Source organism: Lutjanus erythropterus, chromosome 4 (assembly GCF_056507025.1).
Source record: "Lutjanus erythropterus isolate fLutEry1 chromosome 4, fLutEry1.hap2, whole genome shotgun sequence".
In the NCBI taxonomy this organism is placed as follows: Eukaryota; Metazoa; Chordata; class Actinopteri; order Lutjaniformes; family Lutjanidae; genus Lutjanus; species Lutjanus erythropterus.
Genome location: NC_139320.1, coordinates 24,648,919 through 24,669,134, shown reverse-complemented (window position 1 = coordinate 24,669,134; position 20,216 = coordinate 24,648,919). Strand labels below are relative to the sequence as shown.

The 20,216-nt window shown below is 40.7% G+C and overlaps 1 protein-coding gene across 1 annotated transcript in view; it reads right to left on the bottom strand.

The window, feature by feature from the left end:
* Positions 1-20,216, bottom strand: part of fndc3a (fibronectin type III domain containing 3A) — a 59,339-nt gene that overhangs the window by 23,697 nt on the left and 15,426 nt on the right. The window contains exons 2-6 of the mRNA XM_084717409.1: positions 16,329-16,404; positions 3,272-3,348; positions 2,929-3,172; positions 2,354-2,653; positions 154-212 (exon numbers count right to left, since the gene is read on the bottom strand). Coding sequence (XP_084573535.1) covers positions 154-212; positions 2,354-2,653; positions 2,929-3,172; positions 3,272-3,348; positions 16,329-16,404 — 756 coding nt within the window. The remainder of the gene's footprint in view (positions 1-153; positions 213-2,353; positions 2,654-2,928; positions 3,173-3,271; positions 3,349-16,328; positions 16,405-20,216) is intronic.

Sequence of the window (20,216 nt, the reverse complement as noted above, 5' to 3'; positions counted from 1 at the left end):
CATGGATGTTAATAGAATGTTTAATGACGCAACACATTTGCATCATTATGTGTTTTCATGAACACAGCACTAATAGTCACATAAAATCATGCAAATTGTATTAATAAGATAAAGGGGGAAAAAAAGATAGAGGAAACAAGAGTGAATACGAACCACTGGTTTACTGATGGTACTGAGTAGTGCTTGCAGGGCCTGAGCTTCTTCGTCCAGCTCTGAGGAGAGAAATACAGGTGAATATGGATATGAAACAACCCTGAGAACATAACTGAGAAGAAATAATGAAGGCATGTGACAAATAAGAGGCCAGTTTCCATTCAAGTGGGTAATACTGACATTCTCTGCCTGCTAATGTTTCTGCTGGATTTTATGAGCAATGTCATATCCCTCTCATGACTTTGACAGCTCCAAACATCACATCTGTGTGTTTCTTGGACCATGCAGTAATAGGTGTAACATTGCACCATATATTCAGTGTGTTATCTCGTGGTTTAAATACCTTTTGCATGCCGAATTAACAATAATAATATTTCAGTTCATCTACAATGACTCTCTAAAATGAAACAATAAAAGTTACTTATCTAAAGGAAATAAAAAAGATCAGAGTACCTCCAGGGTTCTCCAAGTTAAATTTAAGACATTTTAAGACCTTTTTGCAGCTTAATTTACAAAAAACTGACTAATTTTAAGATTCATGACAAACTAAGCCGAGAAGCTAATCTCCAGTCACGTTTTAAACACTATCAATACTCTGCAAGAAGTAATAAATTGTGTCTGATATGTTTTTTGCAAAATAAGTTCAAATACCTTAGCTCTACACCTCGACTTCATTTATTATCCAAGGGATTCATGAATATGCAAATCGTCACTGCCCTCTCCACACAACCCCACACCCCCCATCCCCTACCCTTAAGTAGCTGCACCTGGCTTCTTCCTTGTTTTGCCAGCCAACCATGGTAACTAGCTACATCCAGTTTCTCCTGTGGGCTGGGTATTGCTGCTAATGATATGTATAACATCAGCCCCTCAATAAATGAGGTTGGTTTCTTAGGTTAATGAGATCATGTACCTAACCTGAGTGAATCCTGATTCTGTATAATGTGTATTGATAAACTATTGGTATTTCACTCACAAATGTGTTTTCTTGCACTCACGCACAGTTGAAAGTGTAGTTGTTGTCAACACAAGTAGCCTAATCTTCCACCGTGTTGTCTCTGCTCCGTGTGTATGTGCGTGTGCAACCCTGTGTTCAGCCCCCACACAGAGAGCAGAAGAGAGGCTGCAGCATGGTAACAAATTATATCCAAACCTTAAAAAGTACTATGTTTTTATATATATATGTATATAATAAAGGACAGGGAAACTTAAGACCTCTGCACAGCACTCGAAATGAAGGATTCCCCATTGTCCCAGGGATAGTAAAAAATAGCACCTGGGACACAAAGATACAGTGTCTGGGACAATTCTGGGACAGTAAACAAACTCATCATTACAAATTTATGTGTCATGAAATTTTTATAGTTTTAACTGCTAGTTGTTCAACTTTGAAAAATGTGAGGTGACACTGCCCAACAGTAATTTTGAGCTCTGCCTTTGTAAAAGAAATGCAATGTTTTTAAGGACTTATTTTAGGGATTTTATATTCAATGTTTTTAAATATATTTTTAAGACCCTGTTGGTACCCTGAAGATGTGACATTCCTCTATAAAAGCATCATTACAGATCAACATTTATAAACACTAGAATAACTGACAATTTTACTGTAGAAAAAGTAATGAATTTTGCTTCTGACTGCAGCCTCAAAAAACCTGAATCCACCTCACTGCAGCTAAGGGAAGTGATGCAATCATGAGGGTTGAAGCCACAGTCATAAGACAAGTCCAGTTCACACAGTAGTTTGCTAATTGGGTACAGTGGTATGCTTGTATGTCCACCTTGAACAGAACGCAACAACTTCAACCTCCTCCCTCAGAATTATCACAAGTGAAAGAAAAAAAAAGAAACATCCAATTACATTTTAGTGGTCGACTGCTCGTATTTCAGTGTTCCTAGATTCCAGCAATCTTCATGAGGTCACAAGGTGAAATTATTTTTCCTTCCACTTTCAAAATTGACAACAATTCCTTAATTATGCACTGGTGTTGCAGAGTAGCAGTGTTAAACTCTGTGATTAATGAGCAGTCGGAGTTCATATAATCAAGAATAATGTTGGCCGTGTTGCTGATCCCTCACTGTCACCAGCTGCTGCAGCTAATGAGGCATTATTCTGAACACAACAGACTCCTAACATCCAGAAAACGCTGTGCGTCAGCCTGATTGTAAACCTCAGCGAACCTCTACCCCTTCACCTCCTTACCTCCTGACTCTCCATTTTTGCCCCTGCCTGTCTGCTTGTCAGGACCGGCCACTGCGTGGCTGAGCTGTCCCTGCTCCGCCTCCAGCCCTTTCCCACCGACACCGTTGTGTATGTCCACCGTCAGGGGGCTGCTGCAAGTCTTCTGTGGCGAGGGGGGAGGGCTGTCCTTCACCTGTCCCCCTCCTCCGCCTCCCTGACGCTCCTTCAGTTTTTTCTGCAGACGCTCGTACGTTTTGCTAGTTCTGTCATCTCTGTGAACAAACGGGGGGCGTCCGTGTTGGGAGTGAGAATCTGTAGAGACTGAAGGAACAAAAAGGCAACACTAAGTGAGTTTGTACAGACACAGAAAAGAGTACAAAAAAGCCAGACAAGCAGGTCAAAATATGGCAAACACACAGGTTAATATGAAAGAGCATACAAATAAACAGGGTGGTAGTGAAGTAAACCCCTGAAGATTAATGTTAAAGACTGAGGCCTTGACTGTATAACTTGATTGCACAAAAAAAAGTGATGAGGGGAAATAAATAGCATCTTAATACAACAACACAGCTCAGACACTGCTGGCTCCAACTCACCCTGCTCTGAGTAGATATGAGCTGGATGGTACTGGGAGATGTACTGAGAGCTCATGTCGCCCACGCCCCCCGCCATGCCGGTGTACAGGTGGGGTGGTGGGGGCATCATGGCAGGGTGTGGGATGAAGGCAGGCAGGTGGGCATGGGGTGGAGGTGGAGGATGGTGGAGAGGGGAGTGGCCCCCTGGGTGGTACTCTGGTTGAGGTAAAACCAGAACCCGCCGCACTCCGTTTTCTTCTATGATCTAAGAAAAACAAACAAGAAATGTAGATATCAAAGCTGTCCTGACTTTGACAAAATTTCCAATCAGTAACGTTCACTGGAAATAGTACAGCATTAATACCTGTGAAACGTATCCAGGAGGCACATAGATTGGAGGCACTGAACCATTTGGAGACATCATGGGAACCTGAGCAGGACCTGTGAAGAAAGATGGAGCAAGATCAAACACTTTTCCTCTGGGCAAACAGCTGTTTCATCACTGCTAAATGTACTGAGACTGTTAGAGTGGTGCACAGGGCTGAAATTTCAGCTCCAGCCTGGTCAGAGTGATTCAGGCCCCTAGCCTGTGCCCAAAAGCTGACAAATGTTTTCATAACCAAACAGTTTTTTATGCCAAAAATGTCTTTCTCTCACACACAGATGCATAAACATAAACACTTTTAAGCCCACACCAACATTTGAAAGTTTTGTTTCGATAGGAGCCTAAATGGGGCCAAACAGTGTAGTTGCCTGAATGATAACTGTAATATAGGTTTATATTAAAGCCATCAGTTACAAGTATTTCAGGCAAAAAATATTTTTCCATCAGTGTGACTCTAAATACTACAGTACCCAGGAGGAGAGGCTTCTTTGAATTCATTCCTAACATTTTTATAGACAATCTTCTGACAGTGCTTTTGACTTTTTAATCCAAGAGATTTATTTCAGGGCAGTTTCTCATCTTCCTATAGGGCTAAATGTATGCAAAAACGATCATATTGCAATTATTTTGACACATATTGCAATATGAGTCACAATTTCAGTGGGAATGGTAAATTTTGCATTTAATTTTCACAAAACAAAACAAAAAAAAGACCATTAAAATAGTGACAAGATTTTTGCTGGGGTCTGTACCAAACTAGCATGTTGCCACTGTCCAACTTCTAATGTCTTTTTCCATTCTACATACAGTTAAATAACTTTGTTTCAGTAGCTCTCTTCACTTCATTGACTCACTCTGGTCTGCTGTGAAAGTGCTGCTGGTTTTTCCCTGCACTTCAATCCATCAATTTTAATTATTCTTTGAGACTTTGGTTAAGTTACAGTTTTATTTGTGACTGGTTGATCAATACATGCATCACTGCAAACTGTAGCGCAAATGCAAATCTGTTTCTGCTTCGTACATGACGATGGAAATTTACACACCCCTGCATGTGACAAAGCGTTGTGGATGTGCCAGTGACACCTCACATTTTAAAATTTTGAACACCTAACAATTAAAATGATATACCATGACACATAAAAGTAATCATTTCATCATAAGTGTCTTGACTTTCCTTGTGCTGGAATTGTCTCAGACACTGTATCTTTGTTTCCCAGATGCTATATTTATTGTCCCTGGGACAACCCGACATCCTTAATTTTGAGCACTGGTTGGTTTACGTCTGGAGAATGATTTGTTGGCTGGGGACATCTCTGTAGCAACACAATGCTTCATTTTTAAAAGTGTGTTGTTTACCTTTATTAAAAATAATTGCAGCTCCTGCTTTTTGGATGCTGCAGTTGGCATTTCAATTTTTTAACACTTCAATTAACTGTTCAGTCTTACTGTCCATAAAAGTTTTGAAAGTGCTCATACTGCCATCACCTTAAAGTGAAAATTCAGAACTTCTCATGCATCCATTGATATCACTGGATGCAATGAAGAACTACAGATTTTGCAGCAGAATAACTTGGTCAGCAGTTTTCTTAGTCAATATATCGTGCAATGACGAAATTATTGTTTCACCTCACTACATTTATCATCAACACAGTCTGGACATCCACATGAAACTGCCGGATTTTCCCTTTAAACCTTCTATGCAGATGATAAATGGACTTTCACTTCATCACCTATTGGACAACCATAATAACTCCTTCCATTCTGCCACCTATGATATATGCTACTTGGCAGAGTTTCACTGGAGCCAGCCTCAGACATTACTCCGTACACTGCTGGGTAAAAACCTCCACGTCGTCAGTTCTCTCTAAACCAGCTGCATTTTCAATGATTATTTCATTTTTTAAATACCTATGAGTAAGAGAAGGCATAGAAATGCATCTTCTATAATATTCTGGCAAATGCAAGAAGACCACTTTAGAAAAGTGCTGAGAAACAACAAAGTTTCCTGCATGGCTCTGTTGTAGGGGCCAGTGCAGCGGCTTAGCTCAGCTCAGAGAAGTGACAGCTCAGCAGAAAGCCTGGGAGGGAGAGGGACCTCTGTGCCAAGTTTGCACATTCGCACATTTCTCTTCTTACAAACCTAAGACATAAACACTTGGGCCCCGACGCCAGATGTCATGCAGGAAAGCAAAAAGATCCACAACACATACACTGACCTACCAGTAGCCTGCTTGAGGAAGAGTTTTCCTTCGTTTTGTCAAATTATGCAGCGAGAAGGCACTTCTAAATGAGCAGCCATGATGGGCCCACGACTACAGAGGCTGGCCTGTATAAGGACACCCTGAAACCTCCCACATCTAACTTCTAGCACCACCTCCTCAGGTGTTGAAGTCCAGGCTCCACCTCTCAGGCAGAGTTAACGGCAAGTGATTTATGGACAGCTGGCTGTTTGTTGGGTAAACACACATAGTTAAAACTGAGAATACAGTCTAACAGAACATCCCTACAATAAATCCAACGTTCATGAAGGTTATAAAGTTCAGTTATTATTGAAACTGTTTTAAAAAGGTGTTGATTCAACTTTATGGTCTTTTTGGATATTGTGGTGCTGTTGGAGAGATCTTTTTTGTAACAGCCGTGGTGTAGTAGACCAATCAACCAGTCAGGGTGCTGCTCTTGTCCATGTTGGACCTGCTACACTAAATGGAATGGGACCTTAATTAGTATCATTGGTAACACCTGTGCTTAACACACTAGAGTGGAAATCACACGTAACGATCACATCTGTCTGGGTCAAATTTATCACTATAAGTTGTTAGAATTGATTTTTTCCCCTTTATTTTCTCAGTTCTTTTTTTTATTCTATCACAGTCTATCACACTCTGCTCCCCCAGTCAAGAATGTGTTGGTAAAACATGAAATAATAGCTGTGTCATAACCAATTAAAAACTCCTTGTAGTAGTTTTAAGTTAGTCCAAAAAATAGCAAAAATCAAATAAAAGTGAATCGTCTCAAAAACTCAAAAATGAACAGGGTTCAGGTTGGCACAGGCCTGCATGAGACATTAAAACTGGATTTCATTTCAAAATAAATTAGCCAAAAAGACATTTCCCAAAACTGTCATCAGAGCACTCTAATCACTGTGTACTGTGGGCTGGAAAATGCACTCTAGTTAAAACTGTTACCATCTAATGCCAGACAGTCTCACAATTTATTACCTTCTGTTGGTAGAAAGATCATTGGGAATATATTGTATTAGTCTAGCTGCTAATAAACTTCATTGGACAAGACAGATAGCAGGTAGACCTCTTATTGTGAAATCAAAAGGGTACTGAGCTTTGAAGCCCCTCTCAGTGCACCAAGCCAGCAGTCTGATAGGCAGTGAGTCATTTCCCTACCTAAGAACACAGGGTCTACAAGGACAAAAATCTCAATTCAGGGAGCATGGGAGAGCTCAGCCTGAATGAAACCAGTCACACTGCCTCAGCCCTCATTGATTTCAGATTACAATATCATTTGAGTGAGAGTTCAAAGTGTGTACTGTTAACTCCACTCACTTTTAAGACTTCTAAATTATGTGGTGCTTTTGCCAGGTGCTGCTGTGCACCTGCATGATCATGATTAAGGCAACTCCAGCTAGTGCCGCCGATGCTGACTAACAGGAAATCTGATGAATCACATTAGCATTCAATATGCCATTGTTTGTCCGTTTAGACTGAAAGACTTTGTGTGCACCGACTTGCAGAGTGTAGGGAGGAGAGCACGAGCAGAAAGCACAGGGTGAGGGAGCCACACACATCTAAGAGAGAGAAAAGGAGAGACGAGAGGTAGGGTGGAGAATGGGGGGGGGACACCCACTCTTTTACATCAGACTGACGCACGAGTGCTGACAGAGATCAGATAGAAAAGGCCACATCCCCCTTCCCTCCCCTCCCCCTGAGTCAACTGGAGCATTGGTCGTGCTGACGTGGCCATGGAGTGCCAGCCTTCCAGAGGAAGCAACCACGGGAAAAACATCAGTCCTCCTCCACAAAACGGCAGGCTGCCACTGACGGCCAAGAATAGCCACAAACAAGCTGTCCATTCTAGTGGTGTAAACAGAGGCTAGGCAACACTTTGGGAGCGCCATCATCTCCAGTCAACATCACATAACCTGTCTTCACCTCCTAGTCCCCGCCTCCTGGGGCAGGCAGACAGGATCAACTGATGCGGCGTGCCAGAGTCGAGAGGGGGCTGGAGGTTACCGCGGGGAGATGGGAATAATTGTTCAGGTTGGGTGAAAAAGCAGAGGGAGAGGCTTATGAAAGGCCAGACACATCACCACAAACATATATACACAGATGCGCAAGGGTGGTGAGGCCACTTTGAGCACCCACCTGTTTCCTCTCGTCTGAAAATGGCTAGAGATCATAACAAACAAACTCGAGTGGGACTTCATGCAGGTCTTCTAAGGCATACTGCAAACAGAGGAAACCTGGCAGACGTGGTAACAGCAACAATCCAAGCAAACTGTCAAGTTTAATCGGATGTACAAATGAACCCTCAATTAGACACGGAGAATAAAAAGAAGCAGAGAAGACAAGCTGGACAGGCTGGCTGAGCTAACTGAAGGGTGTAAAAATCAAGGAAGGCATACAGACAGACAGAGGACAAGAGTGAGACAGCAAGAAAGACAGCTAGACAGTCATATGGGAGCTCTCAATAAAGATGGAGCAGGCTTGATTATTAATTAGAGCTAATAAATTGTATCCATCTACAAATAAAGAGGAGAGTGAGGGCAGGAGAGGGAAGGCAGGCGGACTGACTGACGGAGGTTAATGATTACAGCCAAGCGAGTGAAAGAGGCCAAGTACTGAACTGTCAATAAAACAAAACAAAACAAAAAAAATACTAATTGCAGGTTAAAACCCCGACCTTGATTTTTAGTGATGACTCTATGGCAAATGGTTCCTTTTTTTTGCCAGGAGTGCCACATTTTTCTTGGAGGCTGTGAATCTCTCTCATCAATTAAGAGGGTAGTAATTTGCAATAAGTGTAACATTCTATTAGCATATTACGAAGCCACAAATGTGTACGCTCATCCTTGGCTAGGCTACTTCTCCACAACATGCATCCGACCTCTGCCAATCCATGCACATTGAGGAGTGGTTCCAAGCGTTTTTCCTCAAAGTCCTCCCTACTTGTGTCCAAGCAAAGCTGAGCCCCCTGAGTCAGCGATGTCAAGTCAGCAGCTATTAATTTGTTCCCACAGATCAGACAAAATATATGCCCGTAAGTCTTCAAACACACATCCTTTTATTGATGTTATACAGGTGAAGCAAAAGTGGATCCACAGGAGTAGCATGGTATTTTTGAGTGAGGACAAAACTAAATGCATCTTTTTAAATAGTTTTGTATGCAGACTTTTATATAAACTGTGACTGTAGTTAACGTGCAAATCTAATTTTGACAATGTCAGAGCAGACAAAGTCATGACTTTTGCAGACCACAGGTTGGGAACTAGCGTCATAAAGGAGGAGAGCAAGTGGAAAAAGAGGACAAGGGCATTCTGTGTTGATCTGTGTGTAAACCAGAGCATGAAGGAGGAAGTTTTACAGTAAACAATGGAACTACTTAATAAGAATAGCCCGTTTTGTTTTTTGTTTTTTGTTTTTTTTAGTAAAACATTCCTGATATTTTAAGGCATCCGCCTGGTTCTTGCAGCCCCACTGGCATGAATGACGTTTATAGGAGGGGAGGGAATCAGTAACCTTTATGCTTGTGCTTATTACAGAACATCATACTGTCGCTGCTGCTCTCAACCAGACAGACAAAAAAAGGATTTTTTTTTAATAATGATTTATTTGGCTGTGTTCATGATTTGAAGAAACCACTGTCTGTAACCCTCCTGTAACAAGAAGCTAACCTCACAAACCCAGTGATGTTGATAACTTGGTACAAAAACAGCAGCTCCGGACATCCCACCCCTGACTAAACTTAGAGGAAAAACAAAAGGGTATTTTTTGAACACCCCTCCTTATCATCATCTTCTATCATCCTCTTTACCGTTCCTACCTCCCCCTTGGTATCAACACAGCAATGGGAGAATGAGTCACAAGCTCAGTCATTCTTAGAGCTACTCACTGCAGAAGCTGTGAATGAACAGCGCCTGTGTGTGCGGACACGCACACACGTTGTGTACGTGGAGTGGGGGAGGTGAAGAGTATAAAAATAATGTGCTAATGTGGCTAATGTGTCTGATGTTTGCGGTCCAATTATGTGAACCATATGTGACGATGTTTTGTTCAGTGGAGAGGAAACATGCAACCACCCCACAAGTGTGCGCATGGATACACCCTTACCACAGAGTGTCAGATGTTCAACAGTGCACGTCCTGGCTGCTCAGTTTCAGGCACAGGGGACATGACAGCCTCAAGTTCCTCTGATAGAAAATAGACTACGCACATCTGCAGCACCATCAGGAATGAGACGAGGTGTTTCACAGCTATGGCAGCAGAGATAAGGGACAAGGAGACAGATGGGCTGACTGACCAACCAGTGTCTAACAGAGAGAAGAAGCAAGAAACTGGCAACAAGGCTACAAACTGAGCCAGGTGTATGCATGCACGTACAAATGAGCACACACACTGCCTCTTTAGCTCCCTGTCGAGATGCCAAAATGGCTGTCTTGGCTTTTGTGGGAGAAAGAGGCACATATCTATCAGGCTCAATAAGCCCAGAGGAACTAGACGGTGCTTTCAGCCATCAACCAGAGACTGAATCATCCAAAGTGATGTGAATCAGCAGCAGGCTAAGTCAGATAAAGAAGAGGATCTAATCAACCTGATGGTCCTGATGCTGACTTGCCTCATCAATCACTGAGCTTATCAGGTGGTGTATCTCTTAGTGCCAGTGATACCGCCTTCAGATCCACAGTGGCAGACGCAGAGAAAAGGCCAACAGAGGCAGGGTTGGGAGGGTTACTTTCAAAATGTATTCCAATACAGTTAGTAATTACCTGTTTAAACTGTAGTCAGTGATGTAATCCAAGTATCACAGTATTAAAGTAATGTAACTCAATACTTTCTTTTACTTTTTGATTACCTCAATATAAAATATGGGGTTGTATAGCCTAATACAGTCTTTTTAGGGCTGTAACTATTAGTTTCGTCTTCAATTAATCAGTCGATTCTTTACTCAATTAACTGATTTGTTTGTTTAGTTGTTTTGTCCATTAAATGTCAGACAATCATGAAAAATGTTGATCTAAACTCAAGGTGACATCCTCAAATGCCTGGGTTTGTCTTCAACCCAAAAGATACAGTTTACTGTCACAGTGAAGTAGAGAATAGAAACAAATATAATAAGAAACAAATAAATAATAAAGAAAAGAATATTCACATTGAAGAAGCTGAAATCAGAGAATTTAGTTATTTTCTTAATTAAAAAATGACTTAATATGATCAATCAATTAATTATTCCTGTCACAATCTTGTCAGTTGAAAAATAGGTCCAAACATGTGGAATGCACAGAAGCATGTCTTGTTTGGACCTGTTTATTATGTCTTTTGCGTAACAATTCTTTTCATTATCAATTAATCTGTCAACAATTTTCTACATTAACAAATTAGTCGTTTTGTCCATAAAATGTCAGAAAATGTTGAAAAATGTTAATAAGCATTTCCCAAAGTCCGGGATGAGGTCCTCAAATGTCTTGCTTTGTCCTCAACCCAAAGATATAGAGAAATGACTCTAAGCTGTAAGTGTTTTATGTTTTTAAGTTTATTAAAAGACAAAAAAAGGTGAAATTTCCACCCAGTTAAGTATTTTTTCATTAGAGGCCAGGATAGTGAATTGGTAACTGTGTGCGCACTGTGCATAGTAGTATATCGTTCTTTATTTAAACTTGTAAACCTACTAATAATCCCCATTTTTACTAAATGTATCTGTAATCTTATTACATCTTCTTTTAATCAGTAACTGTAATGGAATACAGTAATGTTTGTTTTGTATCCAGATTATAAAATCTTGTTATATGTAATCGGTTACTCCCTAAGCCTGAATGCAGGTGGGTGCTGAAAGAAGCTATGAGGAACTATTTGCATATAGAGGTCCCCTCATGGTGGGGAGGTGGCGAGCAGGATGATGATGTTAAACGACCACTCCAATTAGGGCCCCTCACTAAAGGCCCCTCCTCCAACACAGATATATAAAAAAAAAGACAAATGCCTTCTCTACAAGATTGTCTGTTCATATTAAGCAGGCTGTCATGCGCTAACACGTAGCAATTACGCACATCCAGCTGCTAAAAATACATGATTGAATAGACAAATTGGTGTGGGATGGAGCAAATCCTGAAAAATACGTGTAAAACAGATCATCCTGTCTCTGTAACTGTGTCTCGCCGTCCCCGTCAGTACACACCAGAGTTAAAGGTGGAAGTATGCATATGCACAACAGACACTTTAGTGAACAGAGATATCTGCTGGTTTGAACACACAACAAATCAAACCAATGAACCACATGCGCATACATGCGCGCACGCACACACTCTTCATCCTCCCTCCTTGCACCGCAAGCGGTGAGTCATCCCTCTATTCACGTCACCGAGAGATGAGTGCACCCTGTGACAGGCCAGTTAGTAGCAGTCACACTGATCTATGTGGCACCTCGCAGCTCTTTGTTTCTCCTCTGATGGAGAGACTATGTATGCTCGCTCCCTATTAGGAGGGTTTACTCAGCTCGTAATGGGGGGCCGGTGTGGGAGCTCAGTCAGACAGAAGTAGGGAGAAGAGCCCCTGCGTGAGCAAACTGTGTGATTGCTTCCAGCCTGGGCAGCATCATTTTATATCACTGCTTTTGCTCCTTTGTCATCCAAACCTGGATGTACCTGTGGCCTATTGCACAGGCCTATTGTCCCGCTGTTACTGATATACATTGGAAGGCTACAGTCAAGAAATACCTCCATCTTACCTTCATGAGATAGTAAGCATTGGTCTATACATGGGTCATCAAATTTATGCTAAAATGTCAAGGGCCTGCATGCTGTGGTCACAAAGGGTAGAAAACATTATTCACTCACAAACCTTTATCATCCTGCCATCCTTTATTTTTCTTTATCAAATCAAATTGAACATTTAAGAGGAAAAAAAGAGCGGCCTATTAGCTCACAGAAACGTCAATACACGGAGCGATGTCCGCAGACCGAGCCATAAACAAAGCAAATCATTTTCGGATCCATGTTTTCCTGGGAACTACATTTGATCATAATCGTTTACAATTATGGCCCCACAGCTCTACCTCCTACAACTACTCCAGCTGTCTTCCATTCACAATGTCAACGATGTGTTGGAGCCAGACTTCATTGTTGCTGTCACAAAGCCAGCACAATCACCAACAACTGAGGACAAGGAAATGACTGCCATCAGGACAAATAAGAATGTGTAACACATCTTATTCAAACAGACGCCTTTCTGCCCCAACTCCTCAACCGACACACTGTGATTATACCATATGCTTATTTTACATTATGATCCTCTACCAGTGCACACAGTTCATTTTATCATCTGTCAAATTAAACAGGAGGAGTAGCGTGCCAAGTGACGTTCAGGTAGCAAAGCTGATGAGGGGAAAAAATAATTGGGTCTTTTTGGACAGGAGACTCTGACAGTCTGGGAAAAATGTAGGGGATGACACATTGTGTACTACGGGAAGTGTTGTTCAAACATCAATAAAAATCAAAGTGGATGCATTTATGTGCACACAACATCACAGTTACTTAATTCAAGAATAAGGGTGACGATCCATTTCCTGAGGTCAGGCAGCAGTTTGTGTGTCTGTTTTTAATCTGTTATCGTCTACAAGCACTAACTCCTTTTTGTTTAGTGACTACTAGAGCTACAGCTTACGATTATTTTCATTATCTATTAATCTGTTGATTATTTCCTCCATTAACTGATTAGTTGTTTGGTCTATAAAAGTGTTGGTAGATAAATGATCAATGGTTTAACAAATAATTGTTTTCTGTCTGCCCTGCATTTAGCCTTACGTTTTACAGCATGTGTCCTAAATTTTATGCTGGTTGACTTTTCCATCAAATGATCACACTTTGTTTTAGCAGAAGGTGATGAAATGAAATCTCAAATTTAAAACTTATACTAAAATCTACTAAATATTTCTTTCAGCCCTGTTTGAGGTCATTTCGGCTTGTTTTAATATATTGTATCTGCTAATTTTTCTCTCAAAAACAATCTTTGCTATCTCAAATGAATATTGTTTATCGAATTACAGCCAAAAAAATGTTCTTCAGATTTTCACTCTGGATCACCGTTTGTAAGAAATAAAAATTGTAAGAGAAAACAAAACAAACCTGCAGATTCTGTTTGGGCCTGTTGATCAACACATCCCAAAGACCGAACATTTCCCATCATTCTCAAATGTCTTGTTTTGCCCACAACCCAAAGATATTCAGTTTATGGTAATAGAGGAGTAAAGAAAACAGAAAATATTCCCATTTAAGAAGCGTGAATTATCAAATTTTGACTATTTTTTTCTTTAAAAAAAAAACTCGCACTGATTTATTGATTATCAAAAAAAATTGATTCATAATCAATCACTGCAGCTCTAGTAACTATGCACATTAAGCACGGGTGACGTGAAATCAATGTAATCAAGCTTGATCAGTCTTTTCCATAACACAAGCTTTCAAGCTGCACATTTCTCAATATTGGCTGGAACCATGAGATGTAATTATGCCACTGAGCAGTCTGGGAGCTGTGAGACATGACTGTAATCCTGTTATCATTTCTGTAAAAATACGTCAATGCATCCTAGCCAACCCCCTCTCTTCATCATTGCACAGGCTGAAAAAAGCTGAATGAATTCAGGTGAAGGTTATTGCTGGAAACAAAGAAGCAAAAAAAAAAGAAAATCTGTTAATCAGATTATGCATCCACACATTACAACCATACACTTGTTAAGATGATCAGACTTAAGCACCTACATGATTTTTTTTCTGTTAACTGAAAGAACCTTTAGCAGTCTCATAATTAGATGACAATTTTTGGGATGTCAACATTGGATTTAGAAAAGCCTCGATCGGTTATAATTATCTACAGGTACAGGCACAGAGATTCTGAGTTCTCATTTGAATTTTTGCCTTTTTCAGATATTCTTGTACATTTTATTAATCAGCCAAACACAAATACACAGCAAAACATCTTCTCTAGTGCTAAAGAGCCTGTCTTTGTCTCTTTGGGAAAACTGCAATTTCACCAGGTATTTTATTTAAGCACCAGCTTTTTGTACGGGTGTGTATTTTTAGAGATCATTAAATTAATTGTCCAAATCGATTATTCCAAGCAAATTGGCAGTCAGAGCTGGTCCTAACCTCTCTGAGCCCTAAGCAGAATTCTGCTAATGGGTTCTCCTACTTGACCCATCAGCCATGTAAACCTTTTGCCACTGCCACACAGTCTGACAGCCCAGGGGTCCCACTCAAGTTCTCACTGCTTAGAACCAGTTTGCTCCATGTGTTGATCTAAGGTCAAGTAGGTATATACAGAACAGAATGAGGTAAACAAACCATATTCATTGAATTTTATATTTTCTATGGAATCATAGTATAAGGGAATACTAACAACAACATAAACAAGAAATTGTAGAAAATATAAAATGTAGAAAATAATAAAATATAAAACCGAGCTTTGGCTCTGCTGCTTGGTAATCAGTCCATTTCTCACAACTAGCTTTGGCAATATAATGTAAACATTAACCCAAAGGCTATAATGGCAGCTTTACATCTCAAAATCCTGAATAAACATTTACAGCTGTGTGATTCTCCCAGATTTCCTTTGATACATTTTGATGGTTATTATTTACTGACAGATGTGCAGCCACCAATGCCGGGGCTAATAAACATTTTAAATAGTTGATGTTAATCCACTGCTTTCCATCTTGCATTAGTCCAGAGTTCTACTATAACCAAACCTTGTTGAGAGACAATTATTAGAGATAGTTATTCTCCTGTTTTAATATTATGTGCGCCGCTGTGAAGTACCATCATGCCCATTTATTGTCTGAACTGGACCCACAAACAGAGAGAAATAGGAAGGCAATCCAAATACTCCAAAAATTAAGTGGTAACAGGTCTCCCTTTGGGATTTGAATGAAGACCTACAGTGGCCGAAACATGTGGTTTTGTTTTTTGTTTTTTACAATGGTTTAGCCACTACAAAAATAGACTTTTGTTTTTCCCTCTTCATTCTTAGGGCTGATTTGGAGTGCCTGGATTGCCTTTTTTGTGTTTATCCTGTGTTTTTTCCACATTTTGCTAGAGAACTTGATACAATGTTCATCTACATTTGAGTATACAAAGCAACCAGTTAAATTTTTTCCCATGTTGTTTCAAATGCTGTTATTCATCTTGAAATAATCACTTCAACTATACCACCCAGCCCTGGATATTTCTCATATTTGCAGAAGAAATCACTTTAGACAAGCCTCTTAGCTTCCTTTAGATGTAAAGGTGTAAGCAAAGTACTACGCATTTTAAATGAGCCATGCATTTCCTCAAGCTTTTCAGCAGCCCTGTGAAGAGTGCAGCAAGGAAGGCATCTGTCTTGCAGTCACGATGCCCTGAAACTCACACAGTGGCAATATGTTGTCTGCTCTCACTGGAGCACTCTCTGCTGGAGCAGTAGAGCTTTGCCCTCTGAATTTACAGTACCGCTTGCAGCATTTTGCAGCATGGTCTTTGAAGGTCTTCATATTTAGCAGGTACTGCTAAAATGTGCTTTTATTCATCTTATTGCTTTTGGGACGGACATCTCTGAACCGTGTATAGATACTGGTTAATTATAGAAAAAAAATAATGGTGAAACCAGATGACTGACTGACTAACGTCTTTGAAATTTTGTGGAAAGACAAAATAAAGCCAGGGGTTAATCTGTGAACACAGGTCCAAATATATCCGTATGTATCATGCGTATTATAAAATGGATATTTTTTAAAATCACAGTGAAAAGATGCACATGTAATAACAGAACTGTCCTCTTACCTGTGATACACTGAAACTGACCATCCTCTCGTCGAATAGTGAAGGCCTCGCCTGGGTTTACCTGCACCAGGATTACCTGTGCAGACAAAAAAAACAGTATTTCATTGGAGCAAGTAGTGAATTGAAACTGAAGCATGAACAGCTTTACATGTTGACATGTATTAATAGAAGCCAGAGTGAATTTTCTGTAGAACCTGCTCTGGCACTGTAAAAAAAAAAATAAAAAAATCAAGATCTTTTAAAATGTTTGCTAATTTTCCTCCACGGCTGTGAATAAAAACAATTGTATGAAAAGCACCAGACAGTTCCCAACAGTTTAGTCTTACAATGCCGATACGGTCAACTGAAAATCATGGTGGGGGAAAGAAATCATATCCTATCTCTTGGTTCTGTGGCAACAGCAGGTTCTCAGCGGCAGGTACAAGCAACAGAAATAACACAGCATCAATAAACTGACTGCAATAGGACAAATGCTCCAGCCGGCTGAAAATATGTGCAGTAAATAAAAAACCTTAGACGGATAACCTTTAACTTTTGATGACAGAAAACTAGTATTAGCTACAAAATCAACAGGAGAAATGAGATGAGAAAAAGACTGATAGACTGTGACAGCTAAGGTGGTGGCAAGACTTTCCCAAGTTTGGGGGATTCACAGTTATTTAACCAAAAAACACCAATAACCACTGCCATACCTGGACAACTGATTCAATACTATAGAGAGGTGTTGAATGTAAAACACAAGATACGTTCATAAAATATGGGACTGTTCAGAATAGGGCCCAAATGACACTGGATTTTTAGGGCAGATGCCAAAATCAAGACAATCTAACAATATATCACATTCTTTAGCTAGGCTATCATCAACACAATACAGAATACTGTATATACATACATACACACACTTTTTTGCAATGATCCTTCAAAAGTGGTTATCACTTATGACAAATACATGTAACAGAGACAGGATATTTTATAGCTTAACTATAAACATTATTGTCCAAAATGATACCAGAGCACCGAAACTTAACTTTCACTGGTATTTTTTTAATACTTATAAAAAACTACAAGAATAAGTTATTGTTATATGTTATATTGGTCCCCCAATATATCAGTCAGATTCTAGTTAAGAAGCAGTGCAGGTTAATGATGAAAAAAATCCTGATCCTTAATCCTAACCCTAATCATGAAATTGTGATTTGGGTGTCTTTTACAAGACAAAATATTTAAAGCAGCTCTTTTTGTAAATCAGTGACATGAAATGGTTGGTAAGTTGTGCCTGATAACTTTCCAAGTATGTCTTAAAGCAATAGACATTTACTTTTATGTTATTCAAGTTTTTATTTACAAGAGTCCGTGTAAATCTACATATGTATCATGAAAACAAGAACATGTAAATTTCAAGAACATGCAACAGATGTTGCCTACATGTGAAAAAACAGGAAGCAAAGGAAGTGATTACTATTTTAACCCACTTCTAACACAGTAGAAAATAACAACTGACTTCTGTGAGTAAAAAATATTGACTATCAATACAAATGTCAAAAGAATCATGATAACTGAACTATTTCTCTCTATTTTAATATGCAAAAAACTTTCCTCTTTCCTCTTAAACTAACAACTGTAACTTGTTACTAGCTCATACCCTTCATGGAGTTCATGACTGTTGGAAATATCAGGTACACACTGTTACCATCCACTGAGTCATGCTGCCTCTGACATTACAAAAGACTTCAGCATCAGAACTGAACAAGAAAAAGCCTTGTGAAAAGGGTAAAATTTAATCAAGGAACTAACTTTTCACACCATTTTAACATTTCTGACAGTGTCACATTCTTACACAACAGCCGAATAAAACTAGAATGAACATTTTTTCATTCACTTAATCAACAGGTTATATTACATTAATAAAATCAAGCTACTCTGAAACGTCTCCCTCTGAATCGTCTCAAATTCATCATCCTCTTAACTTGCTCTTATAAACTCCCAAAGAAGACACATAACTAGGTTTTTGTTGCCCGGCAATGTGTGTGGGCGCTTGTTACCTCACTCTTGTGAAAGTCGCTGTCATAGAATCTACACTCCCCTGGCAAAGGGCTCTGGGCATGGTTCTCTTCAAGCACAGAAATCATCAGCACCTCCATCTCCGACACTGCTCCCATTCATGTGCTCAGCAGGGAGAGGAAAGAGCCCTTTGACTGCCACACACAGAAGCTCATATGTTCATACACACCCACACAGGCAGCGTCAGCAGCAAGTGTGGATGGTGGTGTTGGTGGTGGGGGGCTGGGAGGGGAGGGGGGCGTAGGGGCAAGGGACGTGTAATTGAATCAAAGTCTAGGCACTTCACAGACGGGTGCATGTGTACATTTGGAGTCCACCCCCTTCTGTGTGAAGCAAACACCCCTCCTAGGATGATTTCTCTTTTTTTCCAATTTAATCTTAACACTGGAAGTTACATTTTAAATCAAAACTGAGACGTTCACTGCATGTTCAGAAATTCAGAAGGAAGGAAATTCTGCTTGCAAAAGATGCTACTGCTACTTACTGTTGCCCGCATTGCTTTTTCTCATTCAGGCGTCGCTATTCACGCAGTCACAGATGCTCCAGGGTCTAGCAGACCCTCCACCACTTCACCCAACCCTCATGAGAGATCACATGACCTGCGATGCTAACACATCTGGCTGTGCTGATCCTTTACACCCTTCACTTCCATCAACTCCTGCATAAAATCCAGGAAGAAACTGACGAGAGGCGAGCAGTGCAGCAGGAGGGAGCTATGTAGGCGGATGGGGCTTAGTCTCTTGCGCTGGATGTAGCCTTCACACAAAGTGTGGCGTGGATCTCATGTTTGCTTAGCCTGGTTCAGCCTCATCTGCTCCATAGCAGCACTCTCTGCAGCAGGCGGCTTGTTCACTCTTGCCTCTGGCTCCAGTGCAGCCTCCCTATCGTCAGTATCCACAGCAACCCCTTCAACAAATAAGCCACAGCGATGTCCGCGCCAAACCTTCAGAGAAGGGATTGAAACCTTATCAGCAGTGGCCACTCTCCGGAAAAGGAGGCGGATGAACCCAAGAAAACGGGACCAAAAATGTGAGAAGGACTGGATGATGCCTCAGTTTGCTATTCAGTTTTCTTCTTGCCTCTGTCACTGACTGTGTGCCAGCTCAGTCAACGCCTGCTGTGCTCCTTAATATGGTTAATTTCAATAGCATTCCATCAGGGTGTGATCATAGCACAGCTGAGCCGGCAGAGGTATAAGGGTTCCATAGCGTGGGGAGTCCTTTGTTCTGCCTTTTTTCACAACAACAACAATGGCGTGAGGGAGCTGAGCGACCCACGCAGCTTCTGAGGCTGACATATACGACTACGCTACAGTCCCTCTCCCTCCCTCCCTGCCTTCTCTCCCTCCCCCTCATACTCTCTGTGGCTCTCTCTCTCATTCACAGAGCGACATGCCATACACCCTCTCTTAATACTCCGATCGATGTGAGAGGAGACGAGGTGGTGGGAGTTCAATTGCAGAGCTCCAGTGCTGGCGACAACTGCACCCTCGAGTTCTCTACTGTCACAAAGATCACAAAGCAGCCTACTGACAGTCAAAACAGAGACACTATTTGTACAGCGACACAATAAACAGAGCTCGCGAGTATTCAGTGCTTCTGTAACATCTGTCCTCATTCATTCCGAATGGATCATTCCTTAAAGCGACAGCGCTGATCACTTGATCAGCATGTGCAAAGTTAACAGATACTCTGCGTCACAGATACTGCTGTAAAAGGGGTACACCTATAGCACATCCTCCACAAAATCAAATCCTACAGCGTGTTTTACTCTGTAAAATGAAAAAGCTGGCTTTAAGGAATTAGATAAGTAAGGCCGCTAGCAGAC